At 53.0% G+C, this 26,994-nt stretch overlaps 12 protein-coding genes across 12 annotated transcripts in view; 6 read left to right on the top strand and 6 right to left on the bottom strand.

Annotated features, from left to right (window-relative positions):
* Positions 1-378, top strand: part of BBA_08058 (aromatic amino acid aminotransferase) — a gene marked incomplete at both ends in the record, with an annotated part of 1,942 nt that extends 1,564 nt beyond the window's left edge. The window contains one exon of the mRNA XM_008603155.1: positions 118-378. Coding sequence (XP_008601377.1) covers positions 118-378 — 261 coding nt within the window. The remainder of the gene's footprint in view (positions 1-117) is intronic.
* A 102-nt stretch (positions 379-480) lies between these two features.
* BBA_08057 (6-hydroxy-D-nicotine oxidase) lies at positions 481-2,086 on the bottom strand (the record flags this gene model as incomplete). The annotated part of the gene is made up of 3 exons (XM_008603154.1): positions 481-764; positions 817-1,966; positions 2,018-2,086. The coding sequence occupies 3 exons, from the start codon at positions 2,084-2,086 to the stop codon at positions 481-483; spliced, it is 1,503 nt and encodes a 500-aa protein (XP_008601376.1).
* A 1,616-nt stretch (positions 2,087-3,702) lies between these two features.
* On the top strand, positions 3,703-5,149 carry BBA_08056 (nuclear polyadenylated RNA-binding protein Nab2; the record flags this gene model as incomplete). The annotated part of the gene is made up of 2 exons (XM_008603153.1): positions 3,703-4,031; positions 4,087-5,149. 2 exons carry the CDS (start codon positions 3,703-3,705, stop codon positions 5,147-5,149), a joined length of 1,392 nt encoding a protein of 463 aa, XP_008601375.1.
* A 536-nt stretch (positions 5,150-5,685) lies between these two features.
* Positions 5,686-7,592, top strand: BBA_08055 (protoporphyrinogen oxidase; the record flags this gene model as incomplete). Its single annotated transcript, XM_008603152.1, has 3 exons — positions 5,686-6,084; positions 6,174-6,803; positions 6,861-7,592. The coding sequence occupies 3 exons, from the start codon at positions 5,686-5,688 to the stop codon at positions 7,590-7,592; spliced, it is 1,761 nt and encodes a 586-aa protein (XP_008601374.1).
* A 198-nt stretch (positions 7,593-7,790) lies between these two features.
* On the bottom strand, positions 7,791-10,963 carry BBA_08054 (mediator complex subunit MED14; the record flags this gene model as incomplete). Its single annotated transcript, XM_008603151.1, has 2 exons — positions 7,791-10,292; positions 10,343-10,963. 2 exons carry the CDS (start codon positions 10,961-10,963, stop codon positions 7,791-7,793), a joined length of 3,123 nt encoding a protein of 1,040 aa, XP_008601373.1.
* A 522-nt stretch (positions 10,964-11,485) lies between these two features.
* Positions 11,486-13,249, bottom strand: BBA_08053 (Glucose-6-phosphate 1-dehydrogenase (G6PD); the record flags this gene model as incomplete). Its single annotated transcript, XM_008603150.1, has 5 exons — positions 11,486-11,625; positions 11,676-12,960; positions 13,016-13,036; positions 13,097-13,169; positions 13,233-13,249. 5 exons carry the CDS (start codon positions 13,247-13,249, stop codon positions 11,486-11,488), a joined length of 1,536 nt encoding a protein of 511 aa, XP_008601372.1.
* An 832-nt stretch (positions 13,250-14,081) lies between these two features.
* Positions 14,082-14,778, top strand: BBA_08052 (60S ribosomal protein L33; the record flags this gene model as incomplete). Its single annotated transcript, XM_008603149.1, has 5 exons — positions 14,082-14,106; positions 14,206-14,215; positions 14,334-14,429; positions 14,505-14,605; positions 14,681-14,778. The coding sequence occupies 5 exons, from the start codon at positions 14,082-14,084 to the stop codon at positions 14,776-14,778; spliced, it is 330 nt and encodes a 109-aa protein (XP_008601371.1).
* Positions 14,779-15,093: 315 nt separating this feature from the next.
* BBA_08051 (uncharacterized protein) lies at positions 15,094-16,456 on the bottom strand (the record flags this gene model as incomplete). The annotated part of the gene is made up of 3 exons (XM_008603148.1): positions 15,094-15,779; positions 15,956-16,295; positions 16,391-16,456. The coding sequence occupies 3 exons, from the start codon at positions 16,454-16,456 to the stop codon at positions 15,094-15,096; spliced, it is 1,092 nt and encodes a 363-aa protein (XP_008601370.1).
* A 2,660-nt stretch (positions 16,457-19,116) lies between these two features.
* On the top strand, positions 19,117-20,284 carry BBA_08050 (Protein of unknown function DUF2406; the record flags this gene model as incomplete). Its single annotated transcript, XM_008603147.1, has 4 exons — positions 19,117-19,375; positions 19,432-19,515; positions 19,563-19,721; positions 19,773-20,284. The coding sequence occupies 4 exons, from the start codon at positions 19,117-19,119 to the stop codon at positions 20,282-20,284; spliced, it is 1,014 nt and encodes a 337-aa protein (XP_008601369.1).
* A 118-nt stretch (positions 20,285-20,402) lies between these two features.
* BBA_08049 (VMA21-like domain-containing protein) lies at positions 20,403-20,811 on the bottom strand (the record flags this gene model as incomplete). Its single annotated transcript, XM_008603146.1, has 3 exons — positions 20,403-20,530; positions 20,576-20,667; positions 20,717-20,811. 3 exons carry the CDS (start codon positions 20,809-20,811, stop codon positions 20,403-20,405), a joined length of 315 nt encoding a protein of 104 aa, XP_008601368.1.
* Positions 20,812-21,017: 206 nt separating this feature from the next.
* BBA_08048 (SNF2 family domain-containing protein) lies at positions 21,018-23,783 on the top strand (the record flags this gene model as incomplete). The annotated part of the gene is made up of 1 exon (XM_008603145.1): positions 21,018-23,783. One exon carries the CDS (start codon positions 21,018-21,020, stop codon positions 23,781-23,783), a length of 2,766 nt encoding a protein of 921 aa, XP_008601367.1.
* Positions 23,784-24,668: 885 nt separating this feature from the next.
* Positions 24,669-26,658, bottom strand: BBA_08047 (serine/threonine protein kinase; the record flags this gene model as incomplete). The annotated part of the gene is made up of 4 exons (XM_008603144.1): positions 24,669-25,273; positions 25,426-25,484; positions 25,533-25,569; positions 25,848-26,658. 4 exons carry the CDS (start codon positions 26,656-26,658, stop codon positions 24,669-24,671), a joined length of 1,512 nt encoding a protein of 503 aa, XP_008601366.1.
* Between the last annotated feature and the right edge of the window lie 336 nt (positions 26,659-26,994).

Raw genomic sequence — 26,994 nt, 5'->3', positions numbered from 1 at the left:
CTGGCATGTTGTAAGTATCCAAAAAAAAAAAAAGAAAAAAGAAAAGAAAAGAAAAAAAAAAAAAACTTGCCCGTCTTGGAAAAGCGGATATAAAACAGGTTCTGACGCGGAATTTAGGTTTGGCTTACAGTAGACCACACCAAGCATCCAGATCACGGCAACCGCAAGCTCGAGGACATTGAGCAGGAAATCTTTGACGCTTGCGTCGATCGCGGTGTACTGGTGGCCCGGGGCTCATGGTTCCGCGCCGAGCAGCATGTACCACTGTCTGGACTCTACTTTCGCGCAACCTTTGCCACGGCTAGCCCCGAAAATATGGACATAGCCACCTCACGGCTTGGCGACGCAGTTCGTAGCAGTTTCCAATATTCGAAATAGGCATAATTCAATTGGTATCATCTCTACGCGCAATGTCCATCTCACCAACTCATCCAAAGTGTACTCCCCCCTCCCCGTGCAAGCAACGCCTTCATCTAACAGTTAGGCACACTGAACCTGACTGAGCTTGAACCCCCCTGGCTGCAGCCTCTGAAAGACACCGAACGGGTCGTATTTCTTGGCAACCGTCTTCATAAAGGCGAAATTTTCGGCCCCATATCCGCAAAGAGGGTCTTGCTTGGGGCTCGCATAATTTAGGTAAATGAATGGGGAGTATGTGCCATGCTTCTGGCCAACAGATACCGCGGCATCGATGAACTTTTGACGTGCGTCCTCCATGGTAGCATCAAGACCTGCATCATTCCATCGAGAGACGAGCCAAAGAACTGCATTATTAGTGACATTTCGGGAACCGCTGACATTCGGGGACATAAATACCTAGCTGATCTTGTTCGACATTCTCCAGCCCAAGCACATTGCCACCCCGAGACTTTGCGTGAGTCTGTTGAATTTGCGGTTGAGGTACAACAGACACCAGCCAGTCAATTCGATCTTTGACAGTTAGGCCATCGTACACGTCGTCGACCGCTTTCCAGAAGTCAAGCAGGGTGTCTTTGTCGTTGGAGACGGTCACGCTCGCAGTGACGTAACGGAAGCCGCGGGGAATTGCAAGGCTAGTCTCGTGTGCCAACTCAGCCAACGATGCATGTCGGCTAGTATCGCGGATTTGATTCGGTAGCTTGAGGAATGGCTGGAGTGCGGGAGGGTTTGCGATATTGGCCGTGTTGGATAACGCAACGTCAACCAGTCGGGTCCCGTTGCGAAGATATGTAGCCACAATCTGGATGCCAGAGTCAAGATCACTGTGGTTTTCGGCTACAAAGTCGACAGTGGCATTCGTAATGGTCTCAATCGTTTGCGCGTGGCCTGACTCGGGACCGCTCAATGCGAGAAGCAGCTGGCCACCCCACATCTCATCAAAGTCGAAAGCAGCCAGGTCAACCTTGGTCACGATACCAAAGTTGGTGCTCCCGCCCTTGAGCGCCTTGTACAGGTCTGAATTGGTATTTTGGTTGGCGTGGACGATTTGGCCCGATGCCAAGACCACTTCATAGTCAATCACGTTGTCGACAACCCAGCCCTTGCCAGCCTGAAACAGAGACTGCCCACCACCAACCGCGAGACCTCCAACACCGACGTCCTCGCAGATGCCTCCTGTAAAGGCGATTTTGTCTTTTTCAAAGGCAGCATAGGCATCCCCCCAGGAGAGGCCAGTGCCGAGGCTGACGTGAGAGCGATCATCAGCCAGGGACGTGGAATTGAGGCTCCTCAAATCAATGGAGACTCCGTTGTCAATGTTGTTGAAACCGGGGTTTGGATTGTGGCCTCCGGACTTAACGGCAAATTGGCATTGCTGTGCTGAGAGAATCTCGACAATAGTGGACATGTCCTTGGCAGAGGCAGGTGTCATTACACAGCCCGGATGCTGCATTGAGGTGATTGACCAACGAGCGGTGATGAGCCTGTCATATTCTGCAGTCGAGGGACCAATGTAGATGGACGGCAAGAAGGCGGCCAGGCTTTGACACTGTTGTTGGTTAGCATCATCTGTCCACTATCTATGCGGTGCGGGCCATACGCAGTCTCTTGTAGAGGGAGCTGCCCGGGCAGCAGCGGCGAGCAGAGCAGGTATGGCAAGCTTCATCATATCGTGCTTTTGCCAAAATACAAAAAAAAATAAAAGGATAACCCGACTGGACCACAAGAGTGAGGAAAAAGCAACCTTTTTAACTACGCGGCTACATGCATGTCGCTTGATGCGGTGCATAAAATCGGGACATTGGCACACTGACAGCAAGCTCCGTTGGGCCAACAAGGCCACCATGTTCCAGACTGGGTCATTTATAGGTAGTCACGACCCAATCTTGGGTTACATTGCGGCCTGGAAAGCTGACGAGTAATACCAAACAGGCTGAGATGTACTGCTGGGATGTTAGGCTCTTGGCTTGCTCGTAAATGCAACGTGATTGCTAAAAAGTAGGCTGCCGTCGACGGCAGCCTGCTTCCTGCTTGACGGCTGACGCGCATGATGGAAGGTATCACTACAGCTTGTTCGGGCGCAAGCATTGATGATCAGTGCAGCCGTTGGGGACCCTCAGACGTGGCTTGGATCTGTGTTTCTAAAGGCTAAAGGGCGAATTTCTTGTGACTGCCAGATTACATGTGCCACACACCCACTCTTCGAGATCAGTGTAGCAATTGGGAACCCTCAGACGTGGCTTGGATCTGTGTTTCTAAAGGGCGATTTTCTTATGACTACCAGATTACACGTGCCACATACCCACTCTTCGAGTTAGGTGTTAGATACACTAAGGTAGCGGCCACCATACACTAGCGGCCACCATACACTAGCGGCCACCATACACTAGCGGCCACCATACACTAGCGGCCACCATACTACCACACAGAGAGTATTTACTCTAATAAAAAAGATATAAAGGCATTAAAATTATAACTTAAATATAATAAAATTATATACTATATAAAGTATCTATATACTAAATATAGTAATTTTAAGTATTTTATTTATTTAATTACTTTTTAAAAACTTAAAGTTTAATATAAAAAGCTTTATATTTTAAGATAATAATTTTATAAAAATAATTATAAAAATAACTTTTATTTTTTTTAAATAAATTATATTTTTATTATATAAAAGATTTTTTAAAATATTTATATCTTTTTTTATTATTAAAATCTTTTAATATATATTTAAAAAAGATCTATATTTTAATAATTAATTATTAATTCTAAGTAAATAATATAATTATAGTAATTTAGGATTAATATAATTTAATAATTTAATATTATTTTACATATCTAAGGATATTAATAATATTTTTGAGTAACTTAATATATGTAATAGAAAATATTTTTACTTTATGGCTGCGGGTGTATAGTGGTCGCGAGACTATCCAGCTGAGAAGTCTCGGGGGTCCACCCTGCTGACAAACATGACCGCTCACATAGAACGCGAAAGAATAAATCACGTGACTAGAATAAATTTGCCCCATTATTATTCGCCTTTCGCGGCGGGACAAGGATATTGGTATGTGCTTCAAACCTTTGCCCAAGCACAGAGCAGTCATCTTTCCCTCTTACTCAAAGAAACCGGGGCAACATCTCACAAGCTCATCCGACGGAACTAGCGACCTGTTTTTATACGACTGCGCGATCCTTGAGCGATAAAACCGAGTACCAATCTTTGGATCTCGGCTCCTCAATCCCGGCGACTTAACGCGTCAAACACAACCACTCGTCGCAATGCCTGTCGAGGTCGCTTTCGACTCGCCGCTGGCGGCAGCCATCAACACGGCGATTCAACCAAAGCTACAGCAAGTGGGATGGGCCAGTGAGCAGGATGCGTCTTCGCTCGCTGAGCTGATTGTGCTTATGCTCGCCAACGGCAAGTCGGAAGAAGAAATCGCCGCCGAGATGGCCGGCGACTTGCTGCATTTAGAGCCTGGCGATGCCACGGCGCGCGAATTTTCGAAGTGGCTTTTCCAGCAAATCGATGAGCTCAATGCGCAGATTAACGGTGCCCCCCAACCCGCCGAGGCCGATGTCGACATGGACACTGAATCACTGAACGCGTATGTTCACAGACGTACATCATCGAATGCTTTTTCATGTGCTAACTTTTCCAAGTCCCACTGGCCCCCGCGCGATGCGAAACGGACAGCGCGGCGGCAGAGGTGGCCGCGTGCTCGGCAATGTCAACAGAGCGATGGAGCGCACCGATCCCCTTCACCGCATCCGCCAAAACGGCAATGAAAGAATCAACTCTCACAACCGTCAGGGTCAGCGTGGGCGCGGCGGTCGCATGAACCCGCGAAATCTCCAAGCAGGTCTTGCCGCAGGCCCTCAGCAATGGATGATGGGCCAAAACGGAATGCAGCCGAGCCAGTCTGACCTCCTCGCCATGCTCGAGCAACAAAACCAAATGATGTTCCAGATTTCGCAAATGATGAACGGTGCACCCAATGCACCCCCCAACGGAGGCGGCTACGCCCGCGGGCGGGGTGGCAAGTCGTTGTTCGACCGCGTGCAAGACCCGAATCACAGACAACGGAAGCCGCAACTCGGTAATCAAGAGACTGCTGGCGGCGAAAATACCGAGGGCGGCGAAGATATGGATATGTCGGGCCGCGAACCTCCCAACCCAGATGAGACAGTCTGCAAATACAACCTGCGTTGTACCAACAAGGAATGCAAGTTTGCGCACCAGTCGCCAGCGGCACCGCCAGGGACGTCGGTCGATGTCAACGACCCATGCTCCTTTGGCGCCGCCTGCAAGAACCGCAAGTGCGTCGGCCGCCACCCGTCACCAGCGACCAAGCTGGCGCACCAGAGTGAACAGGATTGCAAATTCTTTCCCAACTGCCAGAACGCGCATTGCCCTTTCAAGCACCCATCGATGCCACTGTGTCGCAACGGCGCGCGCTGCACCACAGAAGGGTGCAAGTTCACTCACGTCAAGACCAAGTGCAGGTTCAACCCTTGCCTGAACCCTCACTGTCCCTTCACCCACGAAGAGGGTCAGCAAGGTGGCTTCAAGGACAAGGTGTGGACTGCGCAAGGCGAGCACGTCAGCGATCGCAAGTTTGTGGAGGATGCTGGGTCGGAGGAACTGATTAAACCAGATGATGAGATGAAACATGATACCAACCAGGCTGCGGAGGTCCCGGTGCAAGGAGATGTCATTGGGTAGATGTACATTATGTCAACATTATTGGGTGGCGTTCAAGGGTGGGCTGTATATATGGAAGTGCGCTCACTGAAAGCGTGTGTTTAATAGAGCTGCGAACTTACTTGGGCACATAAACGTGCCCAGAAGCTACAATCTTTGTTCTACCGGTCTTGTGCATGCGAATTCGACAGCGTCTGCGTCTATGCTTGTGCTTTTTCTTGTGGGGAAGCGAAGCAGATACCATGTGCTGCCGGCATTTCGTTGTGTCTGCATACGACTGTAAAACTTGCATTCAGTAGAGCCTTGTAACAATAGAAGATAATAACACAAAGTCTAAATCACTAGACCATTCATACCCCTGCCGATTCGTAGCCGTGTCAGACACTAGCGTCACGCCGAGTCCAGACACGGGTCACCGTGATGATGGCTTGTCACCGCCGTCACACAAAGCTCCACACCGAGCTTGCGGCCCGTCCTTGACCACCTCACGCCACAAACCACCCACAAAAGAAACCCTTCCCTCCTTTTCCCCCCACGGGCATGAACCTTTTGAAGACATGAGCAAGAGTCGCTGCACACGGGAAGCGGCGGCAATACTGCGTCTGACGCGGCGGCTGCAGCCTGCGCGACTGGCGTCTCAAGTAATCACACGACAGCAGCAGGTTCGGGGGCTCAGCCGCGTTGCGCCCCCGAGCGACGGCAAGCAGGTCGCCGTCATTGGCGGCGGCCTCACCGGCCTCACGACGGCCTACCTGCTCGCGAAGCAGCTCCCGGAGTCGGCGTACATTACCCTGTTCGAGTCGAGCGACCGCCTCGGCGGATGGATACGGACCGACGAGGTGCGCGTCAACGTCAATGGCACTCGGGGCGTCGTGCCCTTTGAGCGTGGTCCGCGAACCCTGTCGTCGCTCCGCGGCAACACCTGGCGCTATGATGACCTTGTACTTTATGAACTGGTACGCGTCTTGCTTTCTCAATTCCCCCTTCCTAGGGGTCTGCGGCCATGTCATCTAACACTGTCCCTTTTTTTTTTGTTATATACTAGATGCTCGATCTTGGCCTCAAACCCTCATACCCAAAGGACCTGCCCCGGTACCTCTACTACCCAGACCACCTCGTCAAGATGCCGCCCGACGCGTCAGTGTTTGACTGCCTGACCGAGAGCCTCTTCCGCGAGTGCATATGGGGCGCGCTCGGCACGGCCGCGTCGTGGGTGACGGGCCGGCACCGGGGACGGCTGCCCGCGCATGACCTGTCCGTGGCGGATTGGCTGCGCCTCATCACGTCGGACGGCGCCGTAGGCAACAACCTCGTGTCGGCCATGATCCACGGCATCTACGGCGGCGACATTGAGCGCCTGAGCGCGCGCAGCGTCCTCGACCGCATGTACTACAACCTCCACCTGCGGCCCGCCGAGTCTGGCCAGCGCCACGTGCCGGTCCACGAGCTCGCCTTCATGAACCACATGGTCAAGGACGCGATGGTCTGCGCAGAGGCCAACAAGCCCAAAGGATCGCTGGTGCACTTTGGAGCGCAGGGCATGGAGGCCCTGCCCAGGGCGCTCGAGGGAGCCCTCGCCGGGCAGCGCAACGTCAACATTCTGCGGCGGGCCTCGGTGATGGACATCAAGCCCGCCACCAATACTGGTCGCATTGGCGAAGAAAACAAGCTTCAGGTAAAACTTCTCCATTACATACTGGGGAAAAAGACGCGCTCTGACACAACAAGATAGGTGCATTTTCGCCATGCGTCGACTCCTGGAGAGGAGGTGGCCCAGATCTTTGACCACGTCGTTTCCACTACATCCAGCGACGCCCTGGTCAACATGACCGGCGACGCCTTGTCAACCCTCTCCGGCATCGAGTCCGTGTCCATCATGACAGTCAACCTGTGGTACCCCACCCCCGACATGAAGCCTCCCGGCTTCGGCTACCTCATCCCGCGCTCCGTGCCGCTAGAGCAGAATCCCGAGCGCGCGCTCGGCGTCTTCTTCGACTCCGACGTCATCAGCGAGCGGCGGCCCGACGAGCCCCCCGGCACCAAGCTCTTCGTGCTCATGGGCGGCCACCACTACCGCGGCCGGGAGCCGCCGTCCGAGGACGAGGCCATCGTCCAGGCCAAGGCCCTCCTCGAGCGCCACCTCGGCATCCCGCGCGACACGCCCTGCCTCGCCATGGCGCGCCTCGCAAGGGACTGCATCCCGCAGCACAACGTCGGCCACGTCGCCCTGCTCAAGGCCGCCGACCAGCAAATCACGTCGGCGTTTGGCGGCAGGCTCACCGTGGCCAATGGCTCCTACGGCCGCATCGGCGCCATGGGCGCCCTCCGCAACGCGCACGGTGCCGCGTACACTGTCATCTCTGACCATCGGTACTCGGGCTTGGATGACTTTATACGTAATCCTACCATTGTCGACGTACCGTTAGAGACAATTCCATGTCGCCAACCGCAGGCGAAAGCTTAGGAAGAAAAGAGAGGTAGTGAAAAGGGTTGCATGTATATAGATAGATGGTCACATCTTTGCTTGGGTTTCTCTGTACAAACAAATGTACAAAACAATGTTAATTTCCTCTTTTTTGGTCATTACGTCTAAGCAATTGGTATCATATCCGCAGCCTGAGCCTATCTTATGCGAGAGAAAAAAACGATACATACAAAGCGTTTATTCCAAAACTACCACGTCCTTGCCACTGTTTAGGCTCTGTGACGTGCGTTGCGTAAACGACGGGTTTGTCGAAGATTGTGTCGGCACCGCCGTGGACGAGTCGTCGACAACAACGGAACGCACCGCGTCATCCACCGCAAGTAGCATGCCAACCACGCCGCTCTCGCATCGCGCTGCCGCGCCCGTCGACAGGCCAATCCATCCTGGGCCGCGCCCGTTCCACACGCTTCTGAGCGCTGCAGCGTAGGCATCGTCATCGTCGCTTTCAGAGGGCGCGATGCCGTCGTGGGAGCGCCAGACATGCCACCAGGCCTCGCCCCGACGGGTCTGTGTGCGCACCTGCAGCAGGATGACACGCTTCGTGGGCGACGGGCCAGCAACGGTCATGGTGTACTGTAAGCTCAGCCACGACAGTGTCTTCATGGCAAAGTCGACCCGGCCAAGTCGTTTGATCTGCATATCCTCCCAGCGGGTCTCGATGCTGCTTACAGCCTCGAGCGCCCGCAGTGACGCGGGGAGCCACCTCATAAGGGCCCCTATGCCTCCGTCACTGTTGACGAGCTGCTGCATGAGGTCGACCACGCGCAGGTGCGGGTTGCCGCGCTCAATCTTAATGGCGATGTCATCCTTGGACAGATCCAGTGTGATGCGCCACTGCTGCTTGCTTTCGCTGTCAATGCTACCGGCTTGGTAGTATAAGAAACGTATCTCCTTTAGCGTCACCAGCTCGCCCACAATCGATCCTTTCGACTTGTCCATCGCTTCCAGAAAGTTGACGAACCGGTCAATAGCCTTGATTCGAGACTTGAGGAGCGCCAGGACAGGTTCACCTACGGCATGTTGCACGCGGAGGCAAAACTCGCCCAGTTTTGCATTATAAAGCAGGTTCCCGTCAACGGTCCCCTTGAGCGCGGCAAACTTGGACGGCTTGCGCACGCGAAGGACAGCTTCTGACAGGCACATCAGGCTGTCATCGGTTGATTCAATACCCGTGAATCGGATAGTGACAACATCGTTCGCCCATGGCTGGCGGTACTCGGATTTGGAGCCACCATTGTGGACAATGCTCGGAAACATGGCTGATAGGGCGACTTGGATGGAGGGCAGCTGTAATTGTTGTGGTAGCGCAAGATTGATGCTGTCATTTGTCCTGCTCTTGATGCGAAGACGATGCAGCTCGCGCATATCAACTGCTTGCGCAATCATGCCAGTAGCAAATATTGCCAAGTTGCCCCAGAAAGCGGTTGAAAAGTCTGGGTGTCCCTTACTTAAAGGCAATCTGGCTTGAAATTTGACGGTGCGACCCGGTTCATTGCGGTTTGCTTCCAGCAGCCACCACTCGTCGCCGCCAAGTCCAAGAAAGATAGCCATATACCAGCTTTCCCCCCAGCCCTGTTTGCGCATCCAGATCGTCCGAGTCCAATCGCGCATTTTTGTGACAGACTTTACTTCTTCCACAGACAGAGGCATTTTTTGAGTCTGCCAGCCCATCGTGTTGCCGCGGCGGTGTAGCTCATCCTCCATCATGGCGCAGCGTACATTCTCCAAACACGCCGCGCCGTCGTCGGTAGAGTTCTTGCCGCTGTTTAATTGATGTTCATACGGAATCGAGAATTTGGACTGCGGCTTCACGGCAAATATACCTGTCGTCGGTTCTACCAGCAGTGTCGTCGTAGCGTTATGGCTGACCTGCGTTGTGAGCATGCAGTCGCCGGGGTTTGTATTCGAGATGCGCAGATTCATGGCCGCCTCATGTTGCTTGAAACGTGGCGCCTCAAGCAGCTTATCGCGGATGTTCTGCAAAATATATCCAATATGTCGTCCAATCACTTCTTTGAGCAGAGACTCAGCTGAGAGGGTGCCGACGTCGAGAGTTAGCTTAACGTCTTTGACTTCCTTATTGTCTCTATACCACTTTGCCACCAGGTAGCTAGGTGACTTTTCGTCCACTTTGCCGTTCTTCTTTCCACTGTTAATAGCAATGAGCACCCAGCTTTTGGTAGTTGTTGACCGCGACGACCAGTATTGAATGGCCAAGGCACGGTTGAGCGGCTCGACCACTAGGGTACCGTCCCAAGACGTTCTGCTCAAACGCAGGGCCTGGCGCTTGAGTTCGGTAATCTTGGCTGTCAGCACCATCTCATGTAGAAATTGATAGCAGCCCGCTAGGCCATTCCTCGCTAGTGCGTCGTTGACGTAATTTTCTAGGTAGTTTCGCAACCCCTCGGAGAGAGACAAGGCCGAAGGTCTGAAGGTGTATCGGAAATCGATGAACCAGAATTGCTTGTCAGTGTCTTCGTCGGCAATCGTCAATTCCACTTCGAACTCGTCGGGCACCTTGAATGTGACGCGGCCAGACCCGATTTCGTAGTTGCGAAACTGATGTGGTATTTTATCGTAATCTTGCAAGTTGAGTCGTAGGCTCAAGCGCGTATTTAGGTCTTTTATCCAACGCAGCTTCTCGTCGGCCGTCAGAGGGGGAGGTTCTATATATTGATGCTGCAACTATTAGCGAAATTTCACCCGGCGCAAGATTGAATGCGACGTACATCTGGTATCCATGGAGCACTTCCGGTGGATAATACTTGCAATGCCGTCTTGAGATCAGGAGCGGGCATGCGCGCATACGTCAGATCTCGCTTGACATTGACCATGTTGTCCAAGCACACGTCGTAGTGGACGCGCAGCTGGTCCATGTGAAATTTCAAGTCAATTAGCTTGCTGACCATGTTCGCCCGGCGGCTCCATTCCGTGATGACGAGCGCCTTGACCCATTTTGCGTGCATGTCTTGCGCAAAGTGTAGTAAGGTCGCCTTTTTGCGCAGGTTCTCGGCCGAGGTGTCGTCGGGCGCGCTCGAAGTGAGGTTGGTCGCGCCGCCGTTCAGTGCGGACGCCGGGATCGGCATCTTGCTCAGCTCCGCCACCTTTTCCTGCAGCGAGTTATGCGTAACCTGCGCCAGCCGCGTGAGGAACGCTGACAGCGGGATAAAGCCTTGCGTGATGTGGGTTATTTCGTCGGGAAGGTCGTTCATGCGCGGCGGATCGGAGGGGTTGCCGCTGGCCTTGGCCTTGCCCTTGTGATCTGGCGCGGCGCGCTGATCCACGACATCTTTGACATTGCTACTCAGCCGGTCGTGATCAGTGCGCCCGCTGCCATCACCATTTTCCATCTCGAGGACGCCAAGCCCTCAACAAGTCCGCGGGTCCGCCTCGTTTTAGGTTGATGTGCTTCGTGATGCAGGCGTCAGCCAGCAGGGCATCGCGGGCGACGCACCAGTGCAAATGATGAATGAGTGCGAAATTCTAATAAGCGTCGAATGCTGGTATGCGCGACAGAGCATTTGATGGCGGTTACGATGCGGGTGCGCGATGTGATGTCAAGATGTTTGCAAGGGTGAGAACAAAGTCATGTGAGGCTGGTGAGGCCGCGTCCGTGCACGGACCACCTTTGTACGACGAAATATTTACACATACGAACTTAATACTGAAACACAAATTTGTTGCAAGACTAACTACTACTGGCATTGGCGCATTTTGATAACGTTGAGAAAGATCGATCATGGGATTCATTTCTATTCAAGCACAATCGATCAACTAATTCTGTTTTCATAGCCTATACATTATGATATCTGCCTATCTCATTGCTCAACTGACAGCTGTAAGCCACGAGCGCCTCAGCGATGGAGGTCCACTTACAACTTGTTGCTGCTGCTGCTGCTATTGTTGTTGCTAGGCACAGCAGATGTTGTCGGCCACTGATAACCGGCAGCATCGCTGAATTTGTATCCATATGAAGCCGTGAAGTCGTCGAGCACAGCAGGGCCACGCGAGCCTATCTCGTTAGTGGTGGAACGTGGACAAGGGGAAGGCGGGTGTCCTTACCGTATGGGTATTCCATTGGGATAATTTCCTTGTTGTCGTCAAGGTAGTGCAGAAGAGGGGTAAAGATGCGCCAGCTGGCATCGAGCTCGTCGTCACGGACAAAGTTGGAGTGGTCACCCTTGAGGCAGTCCAGAACCAGCGACTCGTAGGCCTCGGGAATCTTGAGATCGGAGAAGCGGCGGCGGTAGGTGAGGTCGAGTTCGGTAACAACGGTTTGCATGCTGAGACCAGGGAGCTTCGAGTTCATCTTGATGTAAACACTCTCGTTGGGCTGGATGCGCATGACCAGCTCGTTGCGAGGAATGTCCTTGAAGATGCCAGAGGTAACGTCCTTGAACTGGATACGGATCTCGGTCTTCTGCTCGTTTAGGGCCTTACCAGCCTTCATGATGAAAGGAACACCGTCCCAACGCTCATTCTTAATGTAGGCGACCAGGGCGCAGAAGGTAGGGCAACGCGAGTCCTGAGGTACCGTATCGTCTTCCTTGTAAGCGGGCTTGCTGCCGTCGAGCGAGCGTCCGTACTGGCCAATGATGACATTCTTGGGCTCAAGAGTAGGGATAGCGCGGAGAACGCGCACCTTTTCGTCGCGGATATCCTCAGAGTCGAAAGAGACGGGGCGCTCCATGGCCAGAAGGGTCAGGACCTGAAGTAGGTGGTTCTGCATGACGTCACGGATGATGCCGAACTCGTCAAAGTAACCACCGCGACCTTCAGTACCAAAGGGTTCTTTAAAAGTGATCTGGACATTGTCGATGTGATGACGGTTCCAAGTCGCGCCGAGGAAGGAGTTTCCAAAGCGCATGATCAAGATATTCTTCACCATCTCCTTGCCCAGGTAGTGGTCAATTCGGTACAGCTCTTCCTCCTTCCAGTCGGGCTCGAGAGACTTTTGCAGCTCGCGGGAGCTGGCCAGATCCTTTCCAAACGGCTTCTCGACAATTACACGAGCAATGCCATTGGAAGGGTAGCAGCACTTCTTGAGGTGCTGAGAGACGATTGTGAAGACGGATGGTGGAAGAGCCATGTAGAAGAGGCGGTTGTGCTCGGAACGTCCCTTTTCCAACTCCTCCAAGTGCTTCGTCAGACCCTCAAACGACTCATCCTTATCGTACTGGCCAGAGACATAGGAGCAGACCTTGGTGAAATCCTCGAGCTGCTGTTCAATCTCTTTGGTAGGGGTCTTGATGTATGACTTGATCCGGCGGAGATACTCCTCGTGGTCCATTTTCGTTCGCGCATAGCCAACGATTCGCACATCTTTGGGAAGAAACTGGTTTCGGTACTGTAACTAGTCAGAAGGAAGCCCCCATGGTTGGGTCGCTAGCAAACATCCTTACCAGGCCGAAGAGGGCGGGGTACTAGTTTGGTCAGCATTTTATGCTCTGGAAGAGAAATATTTGCGGATTCTTTCAACGTACTGTCTTCTTTTTCGCCAGGTCGCCGGAGGCGCCGAGAACGACGATTGTGGTGTTTTCCTTGAGCTCCATGGCACTTGGTGTTGTTAGCGGTAAAGAGAGCTCGATGGTGGGGGAGGGGCCTGGGGAGAGGGCATACGGAGAGGTTTGCGACATTGCAGCGGGGGTGGCTGTTTCGGAAGTGAGTCGCAGACAGGCAGGAAATGTGTAAGGGTATGTAGCTGTCCTCGAGAGGAATATGGAGGGATGAGAAGGGTGAAGCTGTCCGAAAAGAATGTTGAGTTGTTGACGGTTGAGCTCTGGGGCGGGATTTGCTCACTAATCGTATCGCTAAGCTATGATGCGCTGATAGCGAAATGCTCAGTCAGACTCTAACTACCTGTTACAGCGGATTCTTTGGCCCCACCCCGGACCTTTGGCCGGCCGTATCTACGAGGGATTTCCAGGATCCCCCCGGGGTTAGGTATCTTGGCCAAGAAGAGATGTTCTGCGTTTGACAATGCTGGAATCGCCTAGATCCTGAGTATTTGCATCAGTTGCGGCGAATTCTGATGTTTGCAGCCTAGATCGCTGTGAAACACCTCATATCAGCATGCAAGCTGATACCTAAGTGCCCGCATTCAGCGAGTACTCGACGTATGCACTGTAGCGTTTTTGCTGGGCTTTGTTTGGTCTGCAGCTGATCCGAAGATGCCGATGTGGCGTAGGTGGCTGGTGAGCTGACCCCACGGCTGGTCGCACTGTGGCGGTGCGGCCACAACGGAGCCAAAGTCAGACTGCCCTAAGCAGACACGTGACGCAGAGGGCATGAATTTTTCGGGCTCTGCGAGTCCACCACACAACCATTATCGCATCCACCTGGAACCTCCTAGTCCGACTTGACGACACAACCACCGACGACTAACCAGAACAGAGGGACAGGTCTTTTCGCTAAGACGTCTTTCCTACGACTTTCTTTATAACGGCAGCGGTGGAAAAAACAGACAAGATGCCTTCCGAAGCCGGTCACAGATGTACGTTATACCGAGATGCAGGATATCGCGATCTTGAAGATGGAGATGCATCTTCAAGGGTGACGATGGCATAATGACCCTGTGCTAACATTATCATAGTATACGTCAAGTGAGTGCGACCACGTTCGATTTCGGCCGATTTGTTACGAGGATCCGATGTTACGAATTGCGGCTCGAATAGCGAACGAAGGAGTCTTAACGAATTGTGCGCTGACCAAATACTGCAGGGGACGTCACCTGAGCTACCAGCGCTCTCGTCACATCACCCGTCCTGGCACCTCCCTCATCAAGATCGAGGGTGTCGATGACATCAAGGGCGCCAAGTAGGTCACCCCGTGCCGGGATCCGATAAGCGATTGTGTGTGCGACGCAGAGTATCGGCTAACCCCATGAAACAGCTTCTACCTTGGAAAGCGTGTCGCTTTCGTCTACCGCGGCCAGAAGGAGATCCGTGGCACCAAGATCCGTGTGATCTGGGGCAAGGTCACCCGCCCTCACGGTATGTTTTCTTGGGCAAAGAGGAGAATCAGTGTATAGCAAACACATGAGCGATGGTGATTCTAACTCATTCTAGGCAACTCTGGCGTTGTTCGTGCCAAGTTCTCTTCTCCTCTTCCCGCTAAGTCTTTCGGCGCTTCGGTTCGTGTCATGCTGTACCCCTCCTCGATATAATTACAGGCATGGGGATGGAGTTGGTACTAGGCGGTTTGATTTTGGCTGCATTGGAGGCAAGGATATAAAAAATACCGCCTTGCGTTGAAAAGGCATTCAATTAAAAAGACGTCAAATCATTTACTTTACGACCACGGATACTGAACGATGCGATGTGTGAGGCCCGACAAGTTATACGGGTGATTGGTGATGCGAAGCTGGGACATGGAATACGAGATGGCTTGGTGCCTGGGGTGTGACGACGGAGAGACGCAGGGCACATGACAGTTTGGGACTACAAGTTCGAACGACTACGAGCGAATGAGCGAACGTCCATTATGGACTAGAGATGATGTCCCAATAGCTCACGGCAAGCAGTAGGCCCAGGAGCACAACCTCGACCGGACCACATATAACCCAAAACATGCCAAAATTTCGCTCACCAGCTGCCCAAGAACCGCCCATGCTAAAAACTGCCGCCAGTGAAGAGACGGGGAGGAAGATGACGCCGATGATGGCGAGGACGAGCAGAATCTTGTTTTGCACGCGCGTGCGGCCGGCCTCCATGACCGTCGTCTCTGCTGTGATGTGTGTCATTGTGCTCTGCAAACGTAGATGGATCTGCGTCATTGTGTGCTCCAGCGCGCAGAGGTCCCTTTGCAAGTCTGATGCCGTTTGTCTCGTTGTGAGCCGTTGCGCCTCTGTAGAGTTGTGCGTCGTGCACCAGATGGGCCGGCCGTGGATGGCAGCCGACTCTGCGCAGTGTTTGATGAGGGAGCAGTAATGCGACATGCGGCGACGGGAAAAGAACATGTCGCGCATGGCGTTGCGGAGATGATTCACGTCGTTCTCGTAAGCACCACTGCCGCGCTGTAATGCCCACTCAATAGCGTTGAGATCGCGCGTAAAAAAAGCCGCCAAATGAGCCCACTCGTGGATGACAAGCCTGTACAAATCCTCTACGACAACCAGCGGCCCTGGAATAGCACTCGAGTTGAGAGTACTATTCTGCTTCATGCACTCTAATAAAAGGTCCGCCGGAGAGCGGGTGTGAGGGGTCCCATAGTATCGGCCATTGACGATGGCAAATGGAACCTGCAATTGGCATGACAGCCCCCAGAACTCCGGATGCCTGTCCAGTAGAATGATGCCTGCTCGATCAGCATGTGGCAGTCTTGCTGAAATGCTGCAGACGTACCAAGCCTCCACGGCCGATCCTCACTGCTGTCAAACCAAGCGGTAGCCGAAGTACGCGTAAGAGCCAGAGGCGCAAACGTAGTCGTCTCCCCACTAAGTTCGCGACGCTGGACCGGATTCATCGGACCAAAGTCCCGGTCATCCCGCCACGTTCCGAAATCTTTGGCAGCTTTTTGGATCATAGAGTAGTCGAGACGCATAGACTTGTCAAATTCTCGCGCGAGTACGTAACTAAATGTCAGGTGGGTTTGCTTTGCGAGTACAGACGGCATTTGCAGTATTTTTGGCCGTACTTGTGTAAAGTTGAAGGAGGGCTGATCATGGAAGAAATCGTCCAGGCACTGTAAAAAAGAACGTTTTTGAATGATGTAAGAGTCCCAGAAGTAACGCAATGTAGCAGTGTCAGGTTGCTCAATGATGAAGGCTTGAGTCGTACTCGTATCAGGGTCGCCCAGCTGGACATTGCTACGGTAGCGAGGACCGTCTTGGAAGAACTCGACATGATGAATGCGGGCTACGGCGGTGAGCATCAACAAGCCAGGCCAGTCACGGAACGAGCACATACTTCTTCCATTACAACAAAATCCAGTTGCCGTCCAAAATTTATGGAGGTTTGGGAAGTGTTCATACTCTTGAGGTGTGAGGATATGCTTCATGTCGACATCACAACACTAATCCGTAGACTACAATCTGTGACGACGGTGGAGACGAGGACCGGCGAAGCCGGGTATTTATGCGCACAAGTCATCGCGAATCGTGCTGTAACAATGTGCGGCTGAAGTGAGGCTGTTGGGGCTGCTGATGCATTGCTGCAGCCACTTGCCACGCAATAATGCAGCGTCGTAGGGTGGTGCATTGTCAAGATTCTTGTTTCATATGCTTAAATCTGGTGAAACAACGTTGCCAAAGCGCGGGGGGGTCTCTAGAGGCACGAGGGTTGAGTTTTGCGGTGCGAAGTGGAGTGCACCATAGTAGGAGAGTGGTAGATCAAACCGAGTCTTGTGTGTGAGGGATGCGGCAAATGAAAGGGATGTAAATGCCACGGGAGCCGCTGTGGTTGTTGCAGTCGTCAGCTTCTTGCGATTGCCATTGTTGGGATATTGCTTTTAGTGAGTGAGCGGCAGGCGGAATGCCTTTTGCGGTGATCAACATGGCATGATGATGGCCTTTTCCTGTCGCGAGCAGCGACCAGATCGGCGTGGGATGAGGCTGGTTGGTTGGCACTGGCACCTAGTTATGTAGCGTAGGAGCCACCCATCCCCCAGCCACTTGCTGGTGGACAAGAGAAGCAGGCATTCCGGACGATTTGCAGGCTGTCGGTTCCAACGTGGCCAAGAGTAGGACTTAGTGATGTGTGGTGTTTCCAAGGCGAGCGCCCACATATCTTGGTGGAGCGGATGGTGGCGGCGCCAGTTTTAGTTGTGTTCTGGGCACACTGGCACGTTTTGGGAGGTGCAGAGCTGCACAGGCCAGCAGACAGTGACAAAGATGAGCGGTCGAAGCTGACGCTAGGCAAACCTACATACAAGTGAGAGAGGTGCCTGGCACTGCCTGGACAAGAATAGGGCCAGGGCAACGCGTCATGAAAGGACGCCAAGTGCGATAAGTGTGTGGTGGTGTAAAGGCTGTGTGGCGGGGCCATTACAGGCGGTTCCCAGAAGGATTTGCGCAACCGAGCATTGTGATAAATAAGGTGTGTGCCTCCGGGTCGGGAGTTTTTGAATTTTTCCTGTTCGACCTGATTCTCTTTTAATCGCTCGTTTCAACGCTGTTTTGTGAAACGACGTACTATTGGAGGCTCTTTTTCAAGTTCAGACGCTACCAGCCACCACCGTTTATTGCCGTTGTCACCACGATCAGCATCCATTTTCCGTTTACCGAAATCGGCACCGTCCCGGTCAAAGTTTTGCGCTTGGCCAGCATCGACTTGTCATTTTCGGCATCGAGTTTGGGGCAAGACAGTCGAGTGTCCGTAATCCGAACCAGTACTTACTCCGTACAGTCGGAATCTTTGCAAGGCGTGTTGCGGGTCGACGAGCCGTGTTGTCAGAAGGCGGCCCCGCCCAGCTCACATTGGAACCTTGTTGCCTTGCCGGCATTTCCTTTTGACTATTGGAAAGGAATTGAACCCAAACCGCCTGGCAACCGGCAAACTTGCACCCATCAATACTGTACCAGTCAACAGTCAACAAGTCAACAGTCAACCAGTTGTCTTTACTGCCTTGCTATCTTATCTAGCTAGGTACGAATACCGCTGCACCAGCCTGGATCCTGCAGCCTCTTGCAGAGCCACATCACGCTAGGACACCCGCAAACGACGCCACCACCACTGCACTACGAACACGCTGCAACCCACACGACTTTATCATCAGGTACTCCTCGACCTGCTTTGGTGTATTTCGTCCAGCAAATCAAGCTTCCAAGACTCTGCGCATACCGATTATCCATCTAGGTACCCAAAGCCGTGCCAGGTACCTGCAAGCCTCTCTATCTTCGTCCGCCTGCAGCCCGTACAAGTCTGTAGCTACTCACTCGGCTGCCACGGCGACGGCTTTTTCAAGACACTCACCTACCGGTCCTTACCAGTTCTCCTGGTTGGTTCAAATACCGTATACGGTATACGCCATACGGTATACTTCCCTACATACGTCAGTCGGGTGGCAACTACTACTACTCCCATCGCAACTCCCCAGCATCTTGCACCTCTCCTCTTCTCGTCGTTCGCCATCGTCTCTTTCATCCCATCAGCAGCATCTTTTCATCAATTTGCCGCCCTCTACCATCTTCCACCCACCGTCCCGCCAGCTGCCGCCTTTCAGCCCTGGCATCCCATTTTTTTTCTTCCTTCTTTCTTTGCGCCGTGGCCCACCTGCTTGCTCTACGACTGATCCCCCCAACCTCCTCCACCTGATCCCAGCTGCTCGCTCGCCAACCATCGATTTTGTCCACCAAAGAGTCTGTCTGCTCCGCCCAAAATCCCACTCTAATTACCATATCAAATTCACATACGCACTCGGGCCTCCCATCGTGCGCCGTTGATACTTTCGATCGCTCGATCCACTCGAGCCCGACAGCCCCTTGGACATTTGGCGGGCCCTGTCCAGCCGGCAACGCCCATCTCAGCCCAGTTTCCAATACTTGCGCCGCCCCCAGTCTGTCGTCATGGCTTCCCCGGCGGGTCAACAGCATTTCTCCTCGCCCCAGGACCAGCGCCAGCAACCTCCCGGTGGCTTCCAATATTATCAAAACGAACACGCCAAACCGCGCAGCTTCAGTGTTGGCTCTGAAACTTCCAGAAAGTCCCACAAGTCTCAAAAGAGCTCAGCCTCGCAAAAGGAATACGAGACATCGGCCGAAAAGGAAACCCATCGTCTGCACTCCAAGGCTGACCCGCTCGTCGCCATGTATGAGGCAGAACCATGTGAGTAGATCTGTCTCGCCTCTATCCTCACGGAACCCTGCTGATGGAAAAAAAAGCAATGGTTGCCGCCATGGCACCAGACACCAATACGGCATCATTGCGTTCGTTTCAGCACAAGGACATTCAAGGAAATCCTATCGGTATGTTTGCTCTTTTCTGTCGCTGCCCGTTGTACTAACACCTTCAGCTGACCCCGATCGTTCCAATCCCACTCGATCGCGCTGGGAGCGACCGCTTGATACTATTCGTAGTTTTGAAGCAGCTATCAATGGGGGCTATCAGCGTCGCTCCTCTGTCCAACGGGATGATGCGGCCAACTGGAATCGTCGCACCAGCATGTCGACTTGTAAGCCACTTCATTTTCCTCCATTCTTCGTCAAAATGGCTAACAAATTAGTCCAACAACCTCGCTTCCCTCAAGATAGCTACTACGGCAACAGCCGTCCCGGCTCATTTCGCGACCCCTACACTGCTCCTAGCACTCGTCGCAACTCGGGCTTCTTTGACGGCCAAGGCTTTCGCCCTCCTCGCAGAGAATTTGAGCAGAATGTCTATCCTTTACCCAACAAGGACAGATCCTACGAAACTGTGACTTCGGCCGCCAACAGCGGGCATACGGACCCCGCTGGATATCAAACCGATCCTACAAGTAGTGACAATAGTTCGATCCGGCGCGCGTCCCCGGCCAAGCGCCAGGAACCCGTCAACGACTATGGCATTGGCTTTGCCCACCAGTCATCCAATCTCGCCTTCCAACACTCGCAGCAACAGGCGCACCCGCTCCCACCGCCCCCTGTCGCCGGTCACGAGCCAGCGCCCCCTGTTCCACGCAAAACCAGTTTTCTGAAGCGGCAGCCTACCGAGGAAAAGAGAAAGAGTTGGCTGTCGCGTCGTTTTAGCAAGAAGTAATAATAATTCGCAATGTGCATGGTCGGCGTTGGTAGCGTGCTAGTTAATTTATGAGAATTATTCTTTGGTTTACGCGGCCTAATGAAAGTTCATTGCAGTGTTTTTATTGCCATACAATTTATTCAGTCTTCTTCGCCTTGGCCTTGACATTCTCCGTGTCGTCCTCATTCATAGCCACTATCACATAGCCCAGCAACACCACATTTGCCAGCAACGCCGCAAAACCACCCGCCCACGAAGAATTGCCTAAAATGTTAGTAAAAGCTAGTATAGATGATTGAAACCTTGCACCTTGAAAAATTGTGTGCACAGTCAAGAAATATGACCCGATTGGGACCACAATCATGGCCAGCGTAAAGCCCAGCAGCTTGACAATGACGTGTCTAGCCAGGTTAGTAAACGCGGCCCAGCCGCAAAGCACATCAAGCTTACTGTGGCACGGCAGGGCTAATGTTGCTCTTCTCATTCTCGGTATCATCTTTTTCTAGTATTGTCTTCTCGGACGCGTTGATTCGTCTTGTAGCCATTGCGTTGATGATGAAGATTGCTTTGCGGCGACACGCATCCTTTTTGCTCTCACAAGCTCATTGAGTTTAAGTACACACGTGACTACGTGATGACATCGCGCTTCAGTCGCGGATTACTTGGCAGTGAATTTTCACCCGCACGGCGAGCTGCTTTCGACTGAGGCACCTCGCCAATTTCGCCTCTAGCATTTTGCTCAATCTCAATCATGACAGACTCTTCTCCTCTTCTGCCAATTCGGGAGCTCATCGCTTGCACACCCGACCCCGAGCAGGCCACCATTCCTTGCTCCCCCGGTGCATTGATGAGAACAACGCAGCCCACGCAAATCCTGCCCCTCACTTCCTCGCCGAGCATCGTCGAGGTGCCCGCCTCCTCGCCCTTCTCAAAGCCGAAGCTTGGCTCGCGGCTCGCGCCCGCTGGCACGATTTTTCGTCCTCCGCCGCCTCGGCCACGGCCAGTGCCTTCTCCGAAGCGCCCCAACCCGGACACCATTTCGCTGCTCTCGGACGACGAAGAGGATAGCCTGCAGCCACCCAGGGGTGACATTAAACCGACGGACTTTAGAGCACGCGTATCCTCTTTTGCTTACAAGCCAAGATTGGACGATGGAGCGCAGAAGAAGAAACTAAAACAGGTCTTTGATGTATTGGGCAACAAAGTTACTCCGGAGCAGGTCCGCGAGGCGCTGCGCGCCTGCGACAATGATGTGGAGGATGCAATACAGCACTTGGAAGACCAAACCCGAAAGAAGAAGCGGCGGCTTGTGCAAGGGCGGCGGCCGAGCCTCATTTCACCCAAGAAGTCTTCGCCACCTCTCCCGTCCTCTCCACCGAAGCCACAATCACCTGTACAACAAGAGGTCATTCTTATAGAAGATGACGCGGATAACTATGAGGAAGAGGCCGAGTCCGCGACTGACGAAGACGACCGAGTTTTAGAATCGATCAATAATAGCACATTGCAAGAGCTTGCTGCAATGACTGGCATGAAGGAAAACATGTTGGATCCAATCATTGAACATCGGCCTTTTGCTGACTTGTACGCTGCCCGAAAACTCTCCATCAACAAATCAGGCTCCCGAAAGGGTGGACGGATCAGCATCGGCGAGACTGTCGTCGACGCCGTGCAAGTCTTTTTGAATGCTGTCGCAGCCATTGATGAGGTTGTCGCCACGTGCGACGCCAAGGCCCGCACCGTCAAGAGTGTTATGGACACTTGGGACCTCGATTCCTTTGGCCACTCCAAGAGCAGAAAATCTCCCGACGATGGGGCACCTCTGACACCCAACAGCATATCCAGCTTTGTGCCGCCTCTTGTGCCTCAACAACCTTCCCTGATGGATGGCCATTGCCGTATGAAGCCGTTTCAGCTATTCGGTCTCAACTGGATGACTCTTCTCAACAATTACGGCATTGGCTGCATCCTTGCTGACGAGATGGGTCTCGGAAAGACTTGTCAGGTCATTTCATTCATATGCCAGCTGGTTGAGTCGGCTGATGGGACGCAACCCTGGCCGAATCTTGTTGTCGTGCCGCCGAGCACTTATAACAATTGGTTGGCTGAATTCGAAAGATTTGCTCCCGGGCTGTCCGTCATTGGGTATCGCGGGTCGCAGCGGGAACGAGCTGAAATAGCCTACCAGGTTGAGCAGGATCTCGAGGCTTATCATGTTGTGCTAGCCACATACTCCCAAATCAATTCCGATGCTGATCTGGAAGCTATGCAATCTTTCCGCCTCAACGCCGCCATTTTCGACGAGGGACACAAGATGAAGAACCCGGAAACCAAGGTTTACAAGGATCTGCGCCGCATACCTGCGGCATGGAAGATGCTCCTCACTGGCACTCCTGTACAAAATAACTTGCTTGAAATGACGGCGCTCCTGAACTTTATCAATCCGCAAATGTTTGACGGGTACATGCAACACATTCTATACATTTTCAGCCAAAAGGTAACCATTCGCGACGTTTCAAATGGCGCTTTTCTCTATAGCGAGCGAGTCAAGCGTGCTCGCACGATTCTGGAGCCATTTATTCTCCAGCGCCGCAAAGATCAGGTTCTATCAGATCTACCACGCAAGATTTGCTCCACGGTACACTGCGAGATGACAGAGGATCAGAAACCAATATATACCGAGTACGAGGAATTGTTCAAGACTGCTCCCTCGCAGCGCAAATCGAGCGGCCGCCAAAATGACCAGAACAACGTGTGGATGCAGCTGCGCAAAGCTGCTCTCCATCCATTGCTCTTCCGCCGCCACTTTACAGATCGAGTCGTGACGAAGATGGCCAAGATACTTATGGACCGCGTTCCACAGTCGGAGCTGCACCAACCTGACATTAAGCACCTGATTCAAGAGCTAAAGAACTCGTCCGACTTTGAGCTGCATCTCTGGTGTCGGGACTACCCAATGCTGAAAGAATTCGACATCTTGCCGTCGTCACAGCTGAATAGCGGCAAAGTCAAGAAGCTGCTACAGTTAATTGGACAGTATCAAGCCAACGGTGATCGTGTGCTGGTCTTTTCCAAGTTTTCGCGCCTCATTGAGCTGCTGCAGGAAGTTCTCGCCAATCACGTCATCGACCACCGCGTGCTCATGGGCAGCACCAGCGTGTCGGAGCGCCAGGCTCTCATTGACGAGTTCAACCGCGACGCCAACATTCCCGTGTTCTTGCTGACGACGGGCGCGGGCGGCACGGGCATCAACCTGACGTCGGCCAACAAGATTGTCATCTTTGACCAGTCGGACAATCCGCAGGACGATATACAGGCGGAGAACCGCGCGCACCGCCTGGGCCAGACGCGCGATGTTGAGGTTCTGCGGCTGATTGCCGCGGACACCATCGAGGAGCTCATCTACAAGGCGTGCCAGAAGAAGATTGAGCTGGCCAACAAGGTGACGGGTGTCGACGGCGCGGCAGATGTGGGCGACAATTTGGAAATGGAGGTGCGGAAACTCATGAAGAAATAAGAGAGGGGGGGGGCAAAAAGTGTGCTTTTTATGGCATTAGTAAATATTATGGTAACATGAAGGAAATTCGGTTTTTCGCTTATGCTGATAGACTGGCTTTGCATGTTGGTTTTTCTTGGCTAGGTAGATTTGACGTTAGACACGCATTACTCACGCATTGGCATGAACAAGACAAAATATTCTACACAGAGGCAACGAACTTGAATGCATCACGGTGAACTGAAACCAAGGTGGCTAAGCGAACCTGAAAATGAGTTGAGTGAGAGGGCTCTGAAGCGTCGTTGAAGACGTATCTCCTTGACGCCCAGCTCAGCTGCATGCTTCTCTAAGGGGGGGGTTGTTCAGAACCACACAGCCATTCATCTCTGGCACAGCAAATAAGCGCCTCATCTCCCATCGCTCGTCAGCCGGCAGATGCGCTGATACTTCCCAAGGTGCTTGGTGCCTTTTGCGGTCGAGTAAGTAGTGTTGCTTCGGCAGAGTTAGCAATATCAAGTTTTGGTGGTGCGCGCCGGAACATTTACGACGCCGGCATAAAGAATGACTCCCTTTGATTTACATTGTATTAGTATGTCTTCAGAGAAGAGTAGTTGTACAAGTTTTTTTTTCGGTCCGTGCAAGGCCATCACCACATGGGCACCGGAGCAGCTTCCGTGGAAGCGGCCTGGACACAACGGCCAAAACGCCAACCTCCACGCTGTGAGCTTTTAGGGCTTTGTCATGGTGTTTGGGTGTAAATGGTCTCTACTGACACTCTGACTTGGCTGGGATACGTGTCAATGAATACGCTTGACAAACTGTATGCGAAATGCGTTTCAGTCAATTCGTTGCGGTGATATATGTATGAATGAGCATGAGCACGGGTACGTGCGCAGCTGTTAAGCACTATTTATCTGCTTCATCCACTCCATCATCACTCTGGCATCTCTTGTCCTCGAGGTAATACTTGAGCTTGGGCTCGGTTGCGTGGTCGTTCTTGTTTCTGTCATCAGCATACGCGAGCGCGTCGTCTCGAAAGACGTCAAGGTCAAAGTCCCACGCCCAGCCGCGCTCCTGTAGAGCCCGAAGGGCATTGACGGACCACGTCACGCAGCCCTGCTGCGGGTCCGTGTTCCGGACTGGCAGGGGCACCGCTTCGAAAAATATCTTGAGCTCCTCGGGCGTGACGCCTTCCGGGATCTCGCCGACGACGAGCTGTCCGAGCAGCTTCTGGCTAAGCTCCGGGTCCACGTTGAGGCGCGCGCGGAAGTGCCAGTCCATGGACGGGTTGTCCATTCGAAACGTGACTGGGTCAATCTCGGATATGTCGGTGGCCTCAAAGGCGTGCGCAACGCGCCCAGGGCGCTTCACTTTGGGCACGATGAGCACGCCCCAGTGGTATGCTTTGTGGCCAAAGACGGAGCGCATGCGGCCCTGGGAAAGGTTGCCCCTGTGGTAGAGCGTCAATGTGACAAGCTGTGCCATGCTGTTAGATTTCGCTAGCGGCGGTACTGAAAAGATGTGAAAAGTCGCAGGAGATCCGGCAAGTGAGCGCGGTAATGAATTAGATGGGGAGAATAACTTCCATGTTTACCGTGGTACAATCCGCGAGCGTGAATTATAAGGTACAGTAGACCCCGCAGTTGGAGACAGGTTGTGTTACTTAACTCAGCAGCACTCTGCAGAGAGAAGGCATCGGAAAGGCGTCGATGGCGCAGTGAGCTGCTTGTAGGGTTTTGGTTCGCATCCTGCAAGCAAGGCTGGGCTTACATGTGGCTACCTGCACTTCTGCGGTAGCCGGCCAAACCTGGAGGATTGATTAGTAGTCAAACCCCACTGTCGAGTCATCTTGCACGCAAAGAGGAGCACTAGAAGCCAGTATATTTGACGCGAGAGGAGAAGGGGGAAATTGCAAATATTCGCCCGAGACCTGACATGTGAATGCCATTTGAAAAGGGCCTGGCGTAGAGGCTGGCCATAGCTTCCATTCATCGCCCTGCTCAGCCTAATACCATATGACAGGGAAATCAACACAAGGAATAACTAACTATTATGCGAATAGCTCCGGGTATAGTTTCATAGTACAGGACCAAAGATCATTTGCTTGTGATTTAAGCCTTGCCTCAAGCCAAGTTGCTGAAGGATATGAGCCCGGATGAATGTTGACCTTCCCGCGGAAAGAGCTTGTCATTGCTGTTCCCGGCTCTGGTAACCTCGTCCAGAGAATTTCTTCTGCTGTCAACTCCAAGTCATACGGAGGAATCGCTGTGCGCACATTGTCCACCCAGTCCTCTTCGAGGATGACATAGTGCGCCTTTGTAAACTCCCAGTAGACGGGGTACCAACCCGCGTATGCCCAGTCGATTATGGCGGCAATGTCGCCCCCGCGCACGATGATGTTTCGCGCGGCGAGATCGGCGTGCGTAAACACGGTCTCGTAGCGCGACGTGTGCACCTGCCGCACCTCCTCGCCTAGGAGAGGCACGTCCTCCATGACCAGCCGGCCGCGCGCTAGCTCCTGGAACGAGTCCACGCTCATCGGCCCAAAGAAGCGCCCACCGATGCGCCCGTCGTGGGCCGGGTTTCCAAAGGCGGACGACACCAGACCCGGTGAGGGAGGAGGCAAACTGCGCAGCTCCTCGACGTGCCGTCTGAGCTGACCAAAGATTCTGGCCTTGTCGCCCGCCGACAGCTCGGGCAGGGCCCAGGACAGGGTGTGGCCCTGCACGTACTCCATCTCAATGTATATAAAGCCACTCTCCGTAGTGTGTATCTTGTGCACCTTCGGTATAGGGATAGACGTGTGCGCGGCGACATACTGCATCGCTTCGACTTCTGGGGGATCGCAGGGCCCCTTGATGAGCCGGTGCCAGCTCACGCGCACCGCCTTATCCATTATATCATGGTGGAAAAACCGCCGTCCGAACCAGAGCCGCAACCGCAGGGGAAACAATGTCCCTATCGACAGGCCCATTTTCGTGTACAGCTGCAGTTAGAGTGGCAAAAGCTATAGTTGGAGAGAGTATGGTAGCGGCTCACAATGTCGCAACCTCTCTGCCTGACTAAGCGAAGCTCGCTTCCTAATTTAGGCTAAATTACCCCCCGGTAAGTATTTCTAACGCATCAGGTATCAACGTCTTGTAAAGGCCTCTCCTTTTATTTTGTGTGTGTGTGTGTGTGTGTGTGTGTGTGTGTGTGTGTGTCACGTACCTTTCTTCAGTTACTTACATCT

This window comes from Beauveria bassiana (genome assembly GCF_000280675.1).
Source record: "Beauveria bassiana ARSEF 2860 unplaced genomic scaffold BBA_S00030, whole genome shotgun sequence".
NCBI classification, from domain to species: domain Eukaryota; kingdom Fungi; phylum Ascomycota; class Sordariomycetes; order Hypocreales; family Cordycipitaceae; genus Beauveria; species Beauveria bassiana.
Note: the sequence above shows the minus strand (reverse complement) of the source record. Positions and strands in the feature narration are given on the sequence as shown.